The sequence below is a fragment of the Paramormyrops kingsleyae genome, chromosome 5 (genome assembly GCF_048594095.1).
Source record: "Paramormyrops kingsleyae isolate MSU_618 chromosome 5, PKINGS_0.4, whole genome shotgun sequence".
NCBI classification, from domain to species: Eukaryota; Metazoa; Chordata; class Actinopteri; order Osteoglossiformes; family Mormyridae; genus Paramormyrops; species Paramormyrops kingsleyae.
Genome location: NC_132801.1, coordinates 2273887 through 2292796, shown reverse-complemented (window position 1 = coordinate 2292796; position 18910 = coordinate 2273887). Strand labels below are relative to the sequence as shown.

Below are 18910 nucleotides of genomic sequence, written 5' to 3'. Positions count from 1 at the left end.
ACCTCATATATTATACTGTAATGTGCAGACAATATTAGACAAATATACTTTTGCCTTCTGACAAGTTAACATAGACTTTGCATTAATAAATTCCTGTCCTACGCTGCATTTGTTTGTGTTGTTACTCTTACCGGAGTAACAGTAACAGGAGTTTTTTTTTAAAGTATTGTTATTAACTCCATGCCTTGTTTTCATAATATTACTTACTTGGAAAGCCTTTGAAACTTGTGAATTAATGATACGGGATATTATACGCAGAAAACAACATGAAGAACAATTCACGAGTTAAAATCCAGCAGTAATTAATGCATACTCTGTAAAGGCCTGTAAACGGTGCAGAAGCGCCCTCTGGTGTACATAATCATTAATTAAACGCCAATCCCAGCAACGATTCACGGTGTTTTTGGTCATTTATTCAGTTAAATATATTTTTATACATATATATTTGACATTAATGGTAAATGGACTGCATTTATATAGCGCTTTTTACTACTCTTACGAGTACCAAAGCGCTTTACAGTTATGCCTCACATTCACCATCCACACTCACATTCACACACCGGTGGCGAAGGCTGCCATGCAAGGCGCCAACCAGCTCACCGGGAGCAATTTGGGGTTCAGTGTCTTGCTCAAGGACACTTCGATGGAGTCAAACAAGCATAGTAGATAAAAAAAAAAATGCACCAGCAGCCATAGTTAGTGTGTTACATGTTAAGTTGCGGGTAAGCTAAACTGAAATAATAGATTTAAAGATTCAAACCGTTTCGGCAGTCTGAGCATTGACTGGCAAACCATTCTGTGTGCACGTGTGCGTTTTACTTTATGGGGACATTTTTTCAGTCCTTACAAGGATAACTTGAATTTTATAAAAATCTATGACTGCAACCAAAAAACTAAAAATTTGACTTTTGTTTGGTTTCTTATGGTTAAGGTTAGAGCTGGGTAGGGGTTAAGGTTGCCTTAGTTGCAATTAGTTTTTCGCACAGAAGATATGAATACGTGGACCATGTGTGTGTGTGCATTGTGCTTTATGTATGTGTGACTGCGCGTGTGACTCTTACCAGCAAAGCACAGAAGTCACACCCAGTGGATGATTCCATCAAGAAATACACTTTTGTTCCCAGCTTGGTAGAAAACCTTTTATTTTCCATTCACAAAAGAAAAATAGAAAGTGGTCAGTTTGATGCACAATGTCTCACCTGTGCCACAGTTCAGAAAAGAAAACATCAAGTTCATTCTACAAAGACGAGCTTGAAAAACAAAACCGCAAGTTGCCTACGTATCCTCCCCCGGTCCCCACACTGCTCAATTTCCATAGTAAAGACACATACATACATACATACATCCCGTTAATGTTAAGGTGACTGGATTTAATGGTCCGCTATAAAATAACGAAATGGAAAAATTCTTTAAAACAAAAAGAAAAATAATCATAAAAAAAAAAACTTTTAAAGTCTAGAAAGAAATTTGCACATATCCGTGCAAAAATAAAACAGAAAAAGAACTATGTAAAACAAAGCCAAAATAAATAAAAAAAAAAATTAAATAAACATCTCAGGTAAAAAAAAAAAAATGAGAACAGAGTAATACTGAAGAACAGAGATTGCCCATATTTGGAGACAGATTTAATCACTACTAAGATCACAGTCTTGCGGAACGCCGCGCAGAGGTCGAGGACCAATGACATGTGCAAACTCAGACAGCCAGCAGCCAATCAGCGGGCAGCTTTTGCACATAAACAACTCATCAAGATACGGCACCCTAATTATTAATTACAGGCATGAACAGTTGTCTTCAAAAACCCCAAAAGGGGCTTTTACAAATGTGATTGAACAGCAAATCATCAAGGCAAAATGTTCCATTTCTGTGCACTTTAACTAGAAATGACAAACCACCATGCCAACGCCAATCGGCAGGCGGCCAAGACCGCCTGACACCCTCAGCGCACTGGGGAGACTGGCGGCTTCCCTGCAGACTCGGAGGCATTTTCCGGGTCCCGCGCCAACACGAGGAAGCTGCCAGTCGTTACCTGACGTCCCGCAGGAGAGCACGTCACCTGACCGAGGCACCGAATCACAGATGGGGAGCAGAAAGATTACGGTGGGGGTGTGGGGGGAGGGTCTCTGACCCCCCCCCAGGGGATTCATGGGCGATGCCAACAAACACACAAAGCGAGGCGATTATGTAGGTGGGGGGGGGGGGCAACCTGCCAGCCAGACTGACCAATCCTCTAAAACGGGTCAGGTGGGCTATTCTAACAGTCTGGGGCTACCTCGAATTAAACAGGCACACAAATGTATGATATGAAAGCAGGGGTAGCGTCTGAGGGGGGGGGCGGGCGGTGCCACACTGCCTTTTAAGTAGGAAACACCAGGACCGGGCAGGATACCCCGCAGGCCTGAAAAGAGAGCAGACCTTGCAGATCTCCTCTGCAATGCTTCCCAGCGGCATTTTAAAGGCAGACGGGTAAGAGCCGGTAGGGGTCCAGGTCCAGTCCCAGACACGCATGTCCCCCAAGCTCCAAGCTCCGTCTCCTATTTGGGATCCTTATTGCATCAAACTTAATCAAATATAGCAGCAGCAGCTAATGGGCTGTCAACAGTACGAGCCGTGTGCCAGAGTCTCTGAGCGCGACCTCGCACCCAAAAGGGCAACAGCGATCACCCAGGGCAGACGTGTAAATAAGACGAGACACTGCCTTCGGCTAGAGCCCCTCCCCCACCGCTACAGCGATCCGCACACTGCAAACAGCTACATGCACGCGACGGGCACCACACGCGACCACCACGCTCTGAGCTCCCTGCAGTTACGCCCCCCCCCCCCATTAAAGAATCACGCCAGAATGATTCCTGAGATCCCAAAGAAAGGCGTCGATATTGTGGAAGGAGGATCACAGGACCACTGAACCCCCCCCCCCCCCCCCCCAACTATGAATTCTTACACAGTTAAAGGGACCACCCCCCTCCCTCCCCCAAGGTCAGCCACCGACCTCCCTTTTTGTGGGGTACGTGGTGAAATCAGTATTTTTAGAGATCCCACCCATTGCAGGTGCACAGTGACAAAGGCGGGGGGGGGGGCTCCACATCCCTGCCCTCCACATCTACCCCGCGATAGCAAACGAAAGCCGACAGGAGGGAGGAGGTGCAGCTGAGCGCTGGGGCGGTGAACAAGCGCACCTCCATCGTCACCCTTCACTCACATTAACCGTGCCCGATAAATACGTATCGCTGTGTTTTTTACTTCAGGTTTGATCCAGAGGCCATCCCCCCCATCCCCCCACCCTCCCTCCCCCCCTTCATCACAGACACATGGGGGTGGGGTCCGTCTGGTGGAGCCGGCTGCAGGGGTCCCGCTCCCCCACGACCGGGGCAGTGCAATACATGGAGACGGACGACTTCCCAGCAACCCCCCCTTCAGGACACCTGCAGGAGGAGGGGGCAGAGGGGACAGATCAGAGGCCCCAGCCCCTCAGATTTGCCGAGCACCACTTCCAGCAGATAAAACTATGAACATGCATCACACGTGACTGCAATTCTCAGTAATGGCCGCTGCTCTGTCAGTTAGAACTGTGCTTGTGATCAGAATGTTGCTGGTTCAAATGCCAGCGCAGGCAGGGTGATGTCACCGTGGGGCCCCTGAGCGGGGCCCTTAACCCCCAACTGCTCGAGGGACTGACTGACACTGCTTTCTTAAAATGACTGCCGTTGCTGCAAAATCAATGAATGTAATAGCTGATGTTCCTCTGATCGCTTAAACATTTTACAATGCAGTAAACAAACATGGGATATCATACTGACAGTGGCTGTGGTGATACGCCTCGTATCGGTGCCTAAATGAGGAGTCTGCTCTGCTCACTGGGAGTACGGTAACTGCACAGCCACACTGCTAGCATGTCGATTCTGTTGGGGCAGCGCCAAGCAATTACAAAGTGCTTCATGTTAAAACAACATGAAACAAGGAGCCAGGGCAGCTCATCATTTGATGGGTCGTGTTTTCCTGTGAAACTTGGCTCCCTCTTGTGAATGGAGCTTAACTGCTTACACAAAGCGATCTGTGTGCAGCCTCAGGCCCAAAGTCACGTGATTCCCCCCTTCTGAAGGATGCTGATTGGCCAGCTTCCCACGTGACCACCATGCAGGTAGCTCCACCCCTAACCCTTCCCTGCAGACGTCCAATGACAGCGCGCCCTGCCTGGACTGAGCCCCTCCCCATGGCCCAGCGTGCCGTTTAACGCAGGTACCTGACGTGCCCTGGGGGGCTACACGCCGTAGCAGGCGGACAGCCGCTCCTTCAGCAGGGGGGGGAACTGCTCCGAGAACTGGTGCCAGTTGTCCTCGCCCACTTGGTCCTTGAAACCGTGGAGGATCTGCAAGGCGGGGGGGGAGGGGGGCAGACTAGCGTCAGGTGTGTTTTTGTACCCACACAACAGAGCCTGCCAACAGGGTGCCCCCCCCAATCCGGTCCGGCTGCATCTCCAGCTTCACCCAGACCAGACATACGTCTTGGTAACAATCAACCCCGCACTGCGCTTCCACATCACCCAGGAACAGGCCCAGGCCTGGAGGGGGCGCCCTACTGGCTTCGGAGAGGCAAACAGCCGTTTGGACACCCGCTCAGCTCACGCACCCCTCCCACACCGTCAGAGCACAGGAGTCCTCATGATGGATTCGGATTCGAATGTCTGAATGTAGGTCATCACTGGCATGGGGTGGGTAGCGAGTGGGATGGAGGCGGGGCACCTGCATGGGGTTACCTTACAGAACATGTCTCTCAGGTCCTCCTTGGGGCTCACCCAGGATGCCACAGCATCACAGAAGAAGATGAAGTCCTGCATGAAAGAAGAGACAGGAACAGACATTGGGGAGGGGGTGGCAGTGAGCCCCCCTGGTGCCGACAGAGAGGGACAGACGGGTCGGCACCTGGATGACGCCCCCGGGATTCACGCCAATCATCACACAGATCCCCCGGAAGGCTGAGTCTTTCTCCTCGTTGTCCCGGATGTTCCGTAAGGACGTGCACCTTGGGGGGGGGGGGGGGGGGAGATGTAGAGGTTTTTACACCGGCTGACACATGCAGACCCCACAAGCCATCTCGCACACTTGTGTGGAGGCCAACCACAAATATGAGAGAATGGCTTAGGGTCAAAGTTCAAATGCAATCCTTAAGGCACAAAGACAACAGGGCCAGAGAGATGCTCACCAAGGTCGGATGAACTGCTGCAACATGGGTGCCACCTCCTGTGGACACACGTACCCCAACCGACCAATAGTGATGGCTGCAGCGAAGCCACAGGGAAGAGGGACAAAAATGTCAGAGCTAGTTCCTGCCACACAGAGTCGCCCCCAGGACACATTCAAAGCCTCAGATATCCTGAAAGCTTGGGTCAAATTTCGAATGTCAATGGATGTCATCATAAGAGTGGCCAGTCTGTAGAGTGAGTAGGGTTCTATGGGTGCTTTTCCACCGCACCAGGTACCGTACTTTCGGTACTTCCATAAAGTACCAAAAGTATGGTACTTGTGTCGGTTTTCCACTGGCGTAAAATCTGGTACCGGCGCCAAATGATATCATCAGTGAATGCCCCTGACTGACATCATCACAAAGCGCGACGCGGTATTTCTTTCGCTGAATTCAAACATGTTATTATGATCCTTCACTTTCCTGTAGTCCTGCTTAAGTTTTTTGATCTTCAAGCGGCATTGTTCGGTGTTTTGCGTGTGTCCCATTTCTTCCAAGCGGCTTGCTATTACGGCAAATACTTTTTTATTCCGAGTCGTGTCATCCAAGTCCCGCTGGATCTGTTCATCCGACCATATGGCGATTAAAGCCTGTGTTTCCTCGTTTGTCCATCCTTCCGTTTGAGTTTTTTCATATTTTTGTTTCTACTGCTTTTTATTTAGTTTCTCGCTATTCGCTGTGTGTATTTTGTGTTTCAGCGGCAGGCTATTTGCATAACCAATCGACAGCAAATACGTTTGTAAGTCCCACCCCAAAGTACCGAAGTACCCCAGCTGGTTTGGCACTTTCGGTACTGGTACTCGACCGGAAGTCAATGGAAAAGCGAAAGTACCGAAAGTACCGTAGCAAAAGTAGCGTACTTTGTGCGGTGGAAAAGCGGCCTATGAGGCACTGAACTGAAACTGGTTTCCACGTCGCAATAAAGATCCCACAGGTAGGAGCAAGAAATTTGGGCCCCGATGCGAGACGCCCGGCTGAGGAGCCATACCTGTGTTCTCCAAGAGAGTCTTGGGCGTGTTGGGCCTATTGATGATCTCTACCAGGTTGTTGAGGACCAGGCCCACGTAGGGTTGCATCTCAGCACCTTCAACAGAGGGACCATGAAGAGATGAAGGGACACTGAGGTCACAGTGGTCTATGCACCATGGGGACACTGGCAGAAATACTCACCCATCTGCATGCAGATCTCACCAATGGCCCAGGTGGCGTTATTGCACACGGAGATGAACTCTGGGTTCAGGTTGGTTCCAAGAATTGGCATGAACTCCGCTAGAGGGACAGAGAGCAAGGAGGATGGAGGCTTAAAGCGAGGGGGGCGGGGTGGGGGTGGGGCCCCGTGAGAGACTCACCAATGCAGGGCTTGACGTGAGGGAAGCAGGCCTTGGTTAGGTCACCAAGCAGCGCAAAGGAGCTCTGTCTCACCTCCGGCATGGTGTCCTGGGAGCAGGGGGGGTGCATTTAGGGTCCTGGTACTGAACCCACCACAAACCACACGGTGTCTCCCCAACATCTACAAAGATGCGAATGGAATGCTGCCCCAGTACAAAGGCAGCACGTGGCGACTGAATGATGCAAATGTCCTGAGACTATCTGCAATAGAACGGGCCTTGCCATCACGGCAGAATATTCAAGAACATCTAACACCATCTACAGGAAAGAGGCGTCACTGTGATGACACAATACTCCTGATACCTGACACAATATGCAACAAAGAGGCACACCGTGAAGACAGAATATTCCGGAAAACCTGTGACCGTCTGCAATAAAGAGGCATCCATCTGATAACAGAATAACATTTCACACCATCGGCAATAAATCGGCATCCCTGTAAAGACAGGGGCGACTGTGATGACCCTGATAGATGAGAGAGCTCTGCCTACACCTTGCACCCCCTGCCAGTCCCACCTGCATGCACTGGAAGAGCAGTGTCATGATGTTGCTCCGGGCCACCAGCTGTTCCACGTGCCCCCCCAGGCCCTCAGCCAGCCCACTCAGCAGGTCCAGAGCTACGATCATGAAGTCTTTGTCGGGGGCCTCATACTGGTCTGGGTGCTGGACATACATCTGTGATGACACACGCATGCACTTCATGTCAGGACCTCACAAAAAGGGCTGTAGCAGAGAGTGAGCGACTAAGACCGTCCCACACCATGGCCTGGGCGAGAGTCTTCTGCACCAGGGTGACGCAGCGCTGGTACACCGGCTCGCAGTAGGGTAGGAAGCCACTCTGCAAGGCTGTAGCCACCGAGGACAGACACTAGGGAGAGACAGACAGCAGTGAAGGACAGTACAGCCTGAGGCACAGTCACTGCCCAGGGACAAGCCACCGGAGGCTCACCTCCAGCAGGGGAAACAGGTCCTTGTCTTCATCTTTCAGCTCATTCCATTTCTGGATTAAAGGGGGCATCAGCTTCTGGATGTACTCCTGGGGAAGGGGGGGGAACATGACACTGACACCTAGCTATGGCCTTAGGAAGCTACATAAGGCTGTAATGCTACATGATGGTCAATGCTACATAACCCTACGCAGAGTAATGCTACATGATGATCAATGCTACATAACCCTACGCAGAGTAATGCTACGTGATGATCAATGCTACATAACCCTACGCAGAGTAATGCTACATGATGATCAATGCTACATAACCCTACGCAGAGTAATGCTACATGATGATCAATGCTACATAACCCTACGCAGAGTAATGCTACGTGATGATCAATGCTACATAACCCTACGCAGAGTAATGCTACATGATGATCAATGCTACGTGATGTTACATGAGTAACCCAACTCAATAAGTAACAACATGACAAGCAACACTACACCGAGTAATCCTACATAGCGTGTAACGCCACATGAAAAGTAATGCTACCTGATGAGCAACGCTACATAACACCATGAGTAAGACTACTTGACGAGTAATGCTCCATGACATTACATGACATGCAATGCAGCATGACGTGGGAGGAACTGGGAGTTTTTTAAAACACGGGAAAAAATGTGACACTTCAGTTTTAAAGTAAATCTGATACAGCCAGCTTTTGGAATGACTAAGATCTCAAGAAAACGCAACATTTCAATAGCCCAGCTAAGACCGATAATTAACAGTGAAAGTGTTCGCTAAACAAACACCCACACCAATAATATTTCAGACTCCAGCTGTGGACAGGCAGGGCACCTTCCCAGCATGCTCAGCGGGCGACTCACCGCTTGGTTCAGGTGGTGGCCCACGGAGTCGGCGAGCGTGCCGATGGCGTCATACAGGATGAGCAGGTTCTTGTGCTGGTACTTCCCGAAGGCAAAGACCAGCGTGTCCAGGATAAAGCTGAGGTAGGGGACCAGCTCGGTGCAGGCCTCCTCCTCCAAGGTGGCGAACGCGCTGGGGGGGAGGGGTGGAAGGCGGCCCACCGTGAGCCGGACATCTCGGCAAAAATGCTAATTGACACACCATGCGTTCACAAATGGTTAACCAGTAACCAGGTTAGGCAGCTTAAAATGAGGTCTGCTGGTTAGGTCAAGGAGGGTGTTTAACAGACAAACACCGGGGAGGTGCTGAGGCCCTCGGATGAACGTCCACAGACCTGCAAGCCGCCTCCTGCACCCTCTTGTTCCCGTCCAGGATCCTCTTGAGCAGCTCCGTCATGAGCGGCTTGAGGTAGGAGTCGGGCGGCTGGCTGACCACCCAGTGGGCGTAGCGGCTGAGGGTCCAGCAGGCGATGGAGCGCACCAGGGCCTTCTTATCACACAGGCACTGGATGAGGTGCGGGATGAGCTCGGGCAGGTAGGGCACCATGCCCTGCATGCAGCCTGGCAAAGAGGAGCAGAGTGTGGGGTGACCCTACAGGCAGGAACGGCACCATGCCCTGCATGCAGCCCGGGGGGGGGGGTCATTATCACCATCTCCATTATCAGCTGCTCAGCAATACTGGGGGAGACCCCAGCTAAACAGTACAACAGCAGGGCCCAACATGATCACATATCCTAAAAAAGTCATTCCACGTGGCGATCCATTCTGAGCAACGCGTGATGTGACAGAGACAGGCCACGGGGCCAAGCCTGACCTTCTGCGATGGCCCCAAGCACCAGGATGCCGGACTCCTTGATGACCCAGTCGGGGTGAAAGAGGAGCCCCTTGAGAAGAGGCAGCAAATGGGGCAGCAGCTCCTCCCGGAACACATTGGCCAGGACGTCCAGGGCAGCCGCTGAGCACTTCCCTGCGGGGGGGCAGAACTCTCTGTGAGACAGGGGAACACCCCTGGCTCAGGTGGGGCTTTCGGGAGACCCCTGCCAGTGCTTCTCCATCTTCCATTGACAAGCACGTCACCATGGTGATTAAAAAGCAGGTCCCCTTGAGACCCCAGATGAAAACGGAGCGGCCTTACGGGAGGACGCCTGCCCTCTCCGAGACGACCTCCACATCAGCACCCCCTCTTCTGAAACGCCCGCTCGCTCAGGGACACTCACTGAGGTTCCAGTCGGACAGCGTGTCATCGTCATCGTCCTCGTCCTCGTCAATATCCTCACCCTCCTCGCCGCCGCCGCCACCCCCACCCCCGCCGCCCTCGTGCTGCAGCGTGACGGTGCGCGACTTGTGGAAGCGGGGCTTGATGTCCTGTTCGCTGTCGGGCACCGTGTCATCCTCCTCCACGTCTCCCTGGAAAAGGGACATGCTCTTTTAGAGACTGGGGTGTGGGGAATGGGGAGAGGCACCTGGGGACACAGAAGGGACAGAGGGCGGAGGGGAGGGAGGGAGGCTGGCAGAGAGACGGGCTCCTTGTTTCCACCATCATGGAGCCGGTACTGGTACTGGGCTGGATCTCACTTGGTGCCTTTTGAGAATATACCTGCATTTCTAGCAGTTTCCAAAAAGACTGGAATGGCAATGTTACATAGGTGGAAGCCAGAATAAAGAAAAGGCTCATATGCATTCTGTTTGTTTGTTTGTATCTATTTTGATCTCTTTCAGATTATGTTTATGTTTATGATGAAGTTTTTCTAAGCTGCCGAACCAGAAAAAAAAGGTTTTCAGAGTATGGCTTGTCTCTATTGCCTGTATCCACTTTTGTCTCCTTAAAAGGCCATATTTCTCCCCCCTCTGTGTGAGTAAGTTCATTCTCACAAGCTATTTTACCAGTGTCCTTTCAAGGATTGCGCAACAAAACACTTTTAACTCTGCAGTCCACCTCATGTCACCACAATATATATTCGATCTGTGACATATTTATACTTTATTAAATCTGACCAGCAGAATCTTTCGTTTTTCACAGAATAAAAAAAAAATGCCGTAACCTTATTCCGCTAATAAGCTGGCAAGTTGCTATACCCCCTGCACCGCCGTGATTAGACTAACTATATCTGTTATGGATTGAATTTTCCGGGTACGGAAGGTTTGGACGTGACAGCCCGTCCGACTTTCACTGACGTTACGGTGCCTCATTCTGAGGCCACTTTCCTGTGGTTCCTTTGCCGTGAAAATATGAGAATTATGTTGGTAGAAACAAGGTAAGCGAGAGGTACAAAGAAAGAATGGCAATGTAGAAACAGACAGAAAGCCACCTTTTGCCCCAAAAAAGCGGGTATTTCTGTTCATCAGTATCATAAAATACAGAAAACTGCCTGTCGAACCCGTGAATTAATCTAAGTTCCTGAGATGCCGGTGATAACTGGCTGACATTTCACACCAGGAAAGAGGTTTGATTGGCATTGAGGGAGGGATGGAGAAAGAGAGGGAGAAGGAGAGAGAGGGGAGTGAAGGAGAGAGAGAGAGCGGGATAGTGGGCAGTGAGTGAGTTAGACAGGGGAAAGAGAGTGAGAGGGAGAGCAAACTGGTAGAGGACAGAGACGGAAGTGCGGGGGGGTGGGGGGTGCGGACTCACCTTTAAGAGGATGATGTCGATCTCCGAGTACTTCATCCCGTTCACCAGAATGGGGATCAGCCTGCACAGGCAAGGGGGATGATCAGTGGAGATGGGGGTACATAGCCAGAGGCTGCTAACCGTAAAGGGGGGGGGGACTCACTGGAGGAGGTGGCTGGACAGCACCTCCTTGCAGATGGGCTGCTCCGCCAGGGTGAGCCAGAACTCGCAGGCTTCCAGGGCCACGTTCTCATCCGGGTCCTGCGTGCGCTGCAGCATGTACTGGGGGGAGGGGGGGGGGTTAATGGATGGGCTGCACAGGATTGGCTGGGGGCTCTGACTGACGGCACGACGGGCCTATGGCGGAGCCCCACCTGTACGATGCTGTGCATGTGGGGGATAAGTCTGTCGATGCGGACCTCCAGCAGCATCACCAGGGCTCGGCACACGTTCTTCCTCACCTCGGAGTCCTCGTCTGCTGCCAGAGCAAACAGGCTCTGCGGGGCAAGGTGGGGTTAGGGTCACATGGGCAGGGCTGGGTCAACCCAATCCGGGGCGGGGGTGTAGGGGGTGTCCCACCTCAATAAAAGTGTCGATGTTGTCCATCAGTGCCTGAGCTCGGCTGATGATGAACTGGTTCACGCAGGCGATGGCGTGGGACCTGGACGTGCAGAGTTCGCACATTTGCGAAATGCAGTGACACAAGAATCCCTTTGGAACTCTGACAGACATCACACCCTGTCTAATAACACGAGTCTGCACTGTACTTTGTTTTATCAGATTTATAACTTGCATCTTGCTTTGGTGAAAACCGAAATTCTGTGCACACCGATAAAACGGCTCGCAGAAGTGTCACCCTCTGGAAGGTGTGGCGGGGTGGGGGCTCACCTGATCTTGGGGCTACAATGTTTGAAGAACTGCAGGAACTTGGGGATCATGATGTTTAAGGGTCGGTCCAGGGCTTCACTGTCCAGCAGCTCCGAAGAGTCCTCACAGATTTTCTGCAGGGCACCGAACGAGCCCTGGGAGGGGCCAGACAAAGGGAATCAATGGCAGAAAGGTCCATAACAAGCGCTGGGAGGGGCCAGACAAAGGGAATCAATGGCAGAAAGGTGCATAACAAGCTCTGGGAGGGGCCAGACAAAGGGAATCAATGGCAGAAAGGTGCATAACAAGCTCTGGGAGGGGCCAGACAAAGGGAATCAATGGCAGAAAGGTCCATAACAAGCTCTGGGAGGGGCCAGACAAAGGGAATCAATGGCAGAAAGGTGCATAACAAGCTCTGGGAGGGGCCAGACAAAGGGAATCAATGGCAGAAAGGTGCATAACAAGCTCTGGGAGGGGCCAGACAAAGGGAATCAATGGCAGAAAGGTCCATAACAAGCTCTGGGAGGGGCCAGACAAATGGAATCAATGGCAGAAAGGTCCATAACAAGCTCTGGGAGGGGCCAGACAAAGGGAATCAATGGCAGAAAGGTCCATAACAAGCTCTGGGAGGGGCCAGACAAAGGGAATCAATGGCAGAAAGGTCCATAACAAGCTCTGGGAGGGGCCAGACAAAGGGAATCAATGGCAGAAAGGTCCATAACAAGCTCTGGGAGGGGGCAGACAAAGGGAATGAATGGCAGAAAGGTCCATAACAAGCTCTGGATCAGACAGTACCAATTCATCTAGTATTACAGACCACCTGGTCCATCGCATCTAGGAACAGGCCGAGCAAACAGAGGGACTGACCTCACACGTATTGTAGTCCTCAGAGTTAAGCAGGTTACACAGCTGTGGGAGAAGCTCAGGCCACATCTGAAGCTCCCCCTTGGAGGCGATGGTCGTGATGAGGATCCCTGGGGGGGGGGGGGGGCAGAGGTAGCAGATGGTAGATTCTGAAAGATCTGCAGAGGCAGGTGAACTTGACAGAGGATATGTGTGGAGTCTCTGGATCAGGCAGTATGAATACAAACACCATCATTGCCCATCAGCAGGAACAGAGCACATCACCTCCAGAGACGAGGGGCCAGGGGAGTACGGGAGGCGAGGATGGGGGGGCACTGCTCAAACACGAGCGATGCCACAAGCTGATTATCGACCACTATACAGAGCGTTCCACAAGGAACGACGTTAAGCAGTTTCCAGTTTATTATTCAGAAAAATGCTGATTTTGCCGGTGTGGAAAACGAGAGATGGGCACCCCCCCGGCACGCCCTCACCGATGGTGGCCCGGATGAGGGGCGAAGGGTCCCCGATGTTGTTCAGGCACTCCTGCTTGATGAAGTCAGCCACGGCCTGCGGAAGGTTCTGGTAGTGGGCCTTTACGTTGTTCTTCAGGATCAGGCCGCTGAGAGAGCGAGTGGGCTCATCTGGGGGGGGTGGGGGGGTGAAAGGATGCCAGAGACGCAGCGGGTGCTGAAACTTTAGACGGCCATTGTTAGAGCAAAAGCCACAAGGAGCTTCACAGGATGGAAATAAAACCAGATCACTGATGCCGCAATTGAGAGCTCAGGACTTCCTCTTACGTTACTTCAGGAACATACACAGAGCTTTAAGACGGAAGACTCTGGAATGAGCCAGGGAGCGCTGTTCAAAATGCTGGAACTTACTAATGGAGACATCTTAGCACCTCGAGTGTATTTTCGCTTCTGCACATGCGAAGCTAATGGGCACCGTTCCCACGTCCTCTCTCCAAGCTAACAGGACAGCGCAAAATTGTACTGGTTTTCTCCTTGTAAAACAGCCACTGATGATCTGCCTGCACACTCCACGCTTTAACCTGACACCTTCTACCACAGCGGTCAGTGGCCGTGCAGAATGAGGTCAACACGGCTCACCAAAATGGTCAATGGGAAAAAAGTTGATTGTGGCTTTCCTACAACAATCTGTCAGACAAACATGTCAATTCTCCTTAACTCTTCTCCAGGCAACAATAATACCAAGATATTCTGTACACATTTGGCATGGGTGAAACATACCAATGAAACATTTTGGTATAGATAATTCCATCTTATACACAATATACGGTCACCATATTTGTTCATGAACCTTTGCATCTTCTGAACTATTTGTTGAAATAAAAGCATCAAAGTATTTTATTATTTTTTTTTTCTAAGAAAGGGACTGCTTTATCTTAGCAAGTATGCATTGCAAACACCATCATTCAGTTGGTCACAAGTCACCTGTTCCACGCCACAAGCCAATCAAACACAATAATTTTATGTTGTTGTACATCCATACCTTCAGATTTCAGGCTTGTTAGGACAAATATGAGATAATTATTAAAGTCAGGATACTGGTTCAGCTGCTCCAGTTTCTGGAAATATCATTAAGGACAAAAAAGGGGGAGGAAGAAAAACAGGCAACAAAACAGCACCCCCCGCCCCCAGCCCCACCCCCCCACCCCCTGACTCCAGCAGACTGACACTTAAAGACCAGCTCATTCCAAGACAGAACAGCATTCGGGATGCAGCCTTGGAGAGAGAAGGGAGCAAAAATGTGCTGAGTCTGGAACAGCAGCGAGCGAGACCAAAGCTGTGGTCAGATTACTGGCGTTAAGGCTCAGCAAAGCAGACCCTTCAGTGTCGAGTAACTAGATCACAGCTGATGCACTTAAACTCTCACGGAAGCTTAACAAAGGGTCATGGAGCTCTGTTATGGAAAACAAAAAAATCAGCCCCTCTTGGTCATCTCCCACAGCCTCCGCTCCAGCTGCACCAGCCGCAGCCGCATGCCTCCTGTGAGCGATGGAGAGGATACTTCCTGCACAGCCCTCTGCGTTGCTGTGTTCGGAGACTGCGAATCCTTCAAGAGTTGAAGAACCTGGCGAAGTCCCTGCTCGTCCGGATGCCACTCCATCGCAGACACTGTCAAGCAAACACACCACCACAGAAAAAGAACAGTGTCATCCACCCCTCCATTCATCCATCTTCAGCTCCACCGAGCTTTTAAAAAGCTCCTTAACTGTCTACAAGCATCAAAAGAACAGCGAACGGAATGAACACGCCCTGCGGTGGGACAGCTACCTGCGAGCGGGTATTAAAGAGGCCGGGCCACGCGATGCGGGCGGCCCGTGTGACCGGGACTCTGGGACCGCACAGGCTGTCCACACGTTCTCGGCCCCATCTGTGTACTTTCCATGTCTAGCCAAGGACGGTGATCCGACAGAAACCTGCGCTTCAGATCCATCTCTGAGACAGTGTCACGCATCCTCGCTGGCTGACCCCCCCCCCCCCCCGTCAGTGGCCGAAGTCTTCCCGGCCACCCACCTATCTATGCGCTAACGTTCTCACGTTGGAAGCACTAGTAGATCTGTGACTTTTCTACCATTACGCTGACGGCACCAATACCCCTTAAACACTCACAGTGATTAACGGTACAATCAAAGCCCACACGCTGGCTGGAGATCCCTTAGGGCTGCCTTAGAATTCACGCTAGTCCCCGGCTCCGCCGCGTAGCTAGGCCGCATCGGCTCCGCTTTGGGCTTAGTTGACGGGCTGTTCGCCCGCTTCAGCAGGACAACCCTCAAGTCATCATCGAAAAACAACGGCGGCCGTGCGTCTCCACAGAACAAGTCCCACAGGGTAAATTAACAGCCCTTCCCGAAAGCCCGAAGGTGGCTGCCCAGCGCATCGCAGCGACCAGCTAAAGCCGCCATCCCCTCTGCTTTCTTTTAGCGGCGGTTACCTTCTCCAAACGAATCCTTAATCTTTTCGTCGAAAGGTATCAGCTAGAAACAAACACGCCTGAGGACCGCAGCGATACTTATTTTGCAATAAACACTCTGCTTCTTGCAGCCACTGCCACTCCTCCTGCTTTCTCACTCTACTTTCGTTTGCAGTCCTTGTCCACTTTACAGGGATGCGCGCGTTTGAGCGCGATAGTTGTTTTTGAGCCATATCGTCTTCCGTTCCAATTTCCTCTGACGTTTTCCGCTAGAGTTCTGTAGTTTTCATAGTTCTCATAGAACTACAAACGAGTTAATTACGTCCCATCAACACTGGCGGGCTTTCAGGCCACATGAACACTGGGCATTTGAGAGATTATTTACAGCATAATTTTTTGGATTTCAACCATGAGAGGAAAACTGTATGATTTATCAGACCCTTGTGTCTAAAGCAACATACAACTCAGAAGGCAGGCTCAGCCAGTCCTTGGAGCAGTGGGGGTTAGGGACCAGTGATGAAATCACTGTGCCAGGTACAGGAACTGGGGACATTTTGATTGCAGTCCTCACCCACTGAGCCACACCCCGCCCCCCTTGGGTATATCATGGGGAGGACATGGTGCAGTCGTGGGCTTCTGCTTAGGGAAGCCTACATGTTATTGAAAGATTGTTGGTTCAAATCAATGACCAGCAAAGTACCACTGTGATACCCTGAGCAAGGTACGGCCCCCAACACTGCTGCCCAAGCACTGAATTAGCTGCCCCCTGCTGTGTCATGATGTCACATATTGGTTACATGCAGAGGACACATATTATTGTTGTTGTGTGCTGTGGCGTGTCAACAATGACAACTAATCACCTTCACATGCATAGTAGAGGTGGAAACCCCACCATTGAAGTGTTGAGTCTGCCCTTTTGTACAAATATATGCTTTTTGTCGTGTATTTACAGTTGTCCAGATCTTCGGGCTTCTCATGGCAACAAACTGCATCCTAGTTTGGCACTGGGAATCAAGTGTGTCTGAATGACTAAACATTCTGACACACCTGTTGGGTGTGGCCATGTTCGTTGTTGTGATGAATGAATCCTTTTCCCTTCAGCTTTTCCAAGTATTATTGTCTTCTCCAGTCCTCTAGTGCACTGGATTTTCGCACACCATAGGCAAAGTCAAACCGCTGCAGTCTGCTCATTTGTGCTTCAACTGGAAGTCCTTGCTTGGCTTAATTAAGAATCTGATTGTTTTACTTTGCAGTGAGTGGTTGTTTAGTTTCCCTGTTATTCTAGTGTGTTGGGGCCTGTTTCAAAAAGCAGGGGCATGTTTCAGGAAGCAGGATTTCTCTTTCTTCTGGAGAACGTGTTTGATTTAAAATACTGTAGTCTGGGCTAAATGTAAGTGGACAAAGACAAAGTCCATCTAGCTCAGGCTACCTTAAATCCAGCAAGTTATTTGGCTAAGTAAGAAATCCTGCTTTCTGAAACCGGCCCCTGGAAAATGTTTTGCTGCATGTTTACATATTGTGTTACTCTGAAAGAATGTGCCCCTGTTGATACTATTATTATCATCATCGTCATCATCATCATCGTCGTCGTCATCATCATCATCATCATCATCATCCTTGGGATTGGTTAGCAGGCTTTACTACCTACAAAGAAGAGACAAGAAACTCTGTGACAGATTTGTTATTTGCATTAGTTTAAGATAATAATTTCTATAGCAGATGAAATTATCTTGCCAATGGTGAAAGTGGCCCAGTGAAGCCAGCCTAACCTAAGGGTACATTGACCTTTAACTCCCATTAAAATAATAAATATTGAGTCATTTCACTTTGCGAATTTCCCAAACATAAATAGATCAGTGAGCCATAAACAGTTTGATATTAGGAGTGATCTCTACAAATAAAAAATATACATATTTTAGCTGTTCGTAAAACACTTTGAAAAGTAATCCTTTCAGTTATGTGATCTTTTTTTTCCATTTACTGTTTGTCTTTATTGCCTTAAATTTACATTCATTTCATGTACATGAAAAATAAGCTCTACCTATCTGTTTTCAGCAATTTCTTGAAGGTGCAACTACCGAAATTGCCTGTAGGGGGAAATGAAGAGACAGAAGGGTCTAGGATTCACAATTACTGCTCTTGAGAGAGATGTTGTGTCATCATTTTCACAAAACAAAACCTGTAGCTAGATATCACAGTGCCCCCGGGCCCTACTTCCCAGCATTCACATAACTGTTGGCTGTACCCCCACATTTAAATTGCTATGTTACAATATTGTGAAATCTTATGAGGTCATCCACCTTGTTGCTCTCACACCTGGCAGCGGAACAATACCTGGGCCTCATGTAAGCTCAGTCTGTTCTGGAATTGTAGTGAAATTTTAGATCACGGAGACAAGATGAAAGAAGGTGAAGGGGGATATAGAAATGTGGAAGATTTAAACAAGATCAGTAATATTATTCCTTGAGCCACTTTTCATGTGCGTTGTTGACCCACACTTTGGTAACAGGCACAGACGATGGGTGACTGTGACCTCGTGCACACATGCCTGCAAAGCCACATTTCCCATGAGTATTGCTCACTAAGTATTGCTCACTGAGTATTGTAGCTGTTTATGTTTTAGTGAAGTAAATGTAGCCATTTTCTGCATGTCATAAGTAAAGTGGAGCATTTTATCTGTTTCCTCTGGTGCACATGGAGTTAAAATGTGTCTTAGCTCTCATCATTACATACTGCCCCCTTCAGGATGGGAGATAGCAAGCACACTGCGGCTTTTTGAAACAGCATTACTGGAGGCTGACACGATCTATCTGAAGCCAGGCACACACCAAGCTGAGACCAATTCAACATGCTAAATCGTCCAAAACAGCGCCATCATTAACCAACCTTGTCCAATGGTGTCACAGACACCGGCTCAGCAGGAAATGACCAACTCTCACCGACTCTCACCGACTCTCACCCACGTCCCGTCAGCTGAAAATGGGCTTGGTGTGTTCCATGCTTTATACTTTCTGAACAGGAGCAATGCAGACAGCTGCCAGAGATCCATCTCCTCATCAGTTTTCTGGCTGTCGGCGTGTAAGGTGGCCTATGATGCGATTGGTTAGGGTACGGTTCTAATATGGCAGTGTCTGACGGATCCATGCTGACACTGTGAGTTTGAGCC

The 18910-nt window shown here is 50.0% G+C and overlaps 1 protein-coding gene and 1 non-coding gene across 3 annotated transcripts; both read right to left on the bottom strand.

Moving 5' to 3' along the window:
- Positions 1 to 3288: 3288 nt before the first annotated feature.
- On the bottom strand, positions 3289 to 15975 carry tnpo2b (transportin 2b). 2 transcript variants are annotated; one of them, XM_072711849.1, is made up of 25 exons: positions 15766 to 15974; positions 14839 to 14945; positions 14320 to 14395; positions 13299 to 13448; positions 12829 to 12935; positions 11983 to 12116; positions 11674 to 11755; positions 11469 to 11591; positions 11258 to 11376; positions 11116 to 11176; positions 9704 to 9893; positions 9301 to 9453; positions 8821 to 9046; positions 8447 to 8618; positions 7577 to 7663; positions 7388 to 7495; positions 7144 to 7302; positions 6588 to 6675; positions 6409 to 6507; positions 6227 to 6322; positions 5200 to 5275; positions 4920 to 5019; positions 4754 to 4828; positions 4241 to 4366; positions 3289 to 3422 (listed from the first exon to the last, which is right to left on the bottom strand). In XM_072711849.1, exons 2-24 carry the CDS (start codon positions 14935 to 14937, stop codon positions 4259 to 4261), a joined length of 2688 nt encoding a protein of 895 aa, XP_072567950.1. In that variant the 5' UTR covers positions 14938 to 14945; positions 15766 to 15974; the 3' UTR covers positions 3289 to 3422; positions 4241 to 4258. The 2 variants fall into 2 exon arrangements, with proteins under 2 accessions (XP_072567950.1, XP_072567949.1); XM_072711848.1 differs by lacking the exons at positions 3289 to 3422; positions 4241 to 4366 and having other exon boundaries at positions 4373 to 4828; positions 15766 to 15975.
- Positions 13027 to 13095, bottom strand: LOC140591014 (small nucleolar RNA SNORD41). The gene has a single exon (XR_011991900.1). It is a non-coding gene; the product is annotated as a small nucleolar RNA SNORD41 (small nucleolar RNA).
- Positions 15976 to 18910: the final 2935 nt, after the last annotated feature.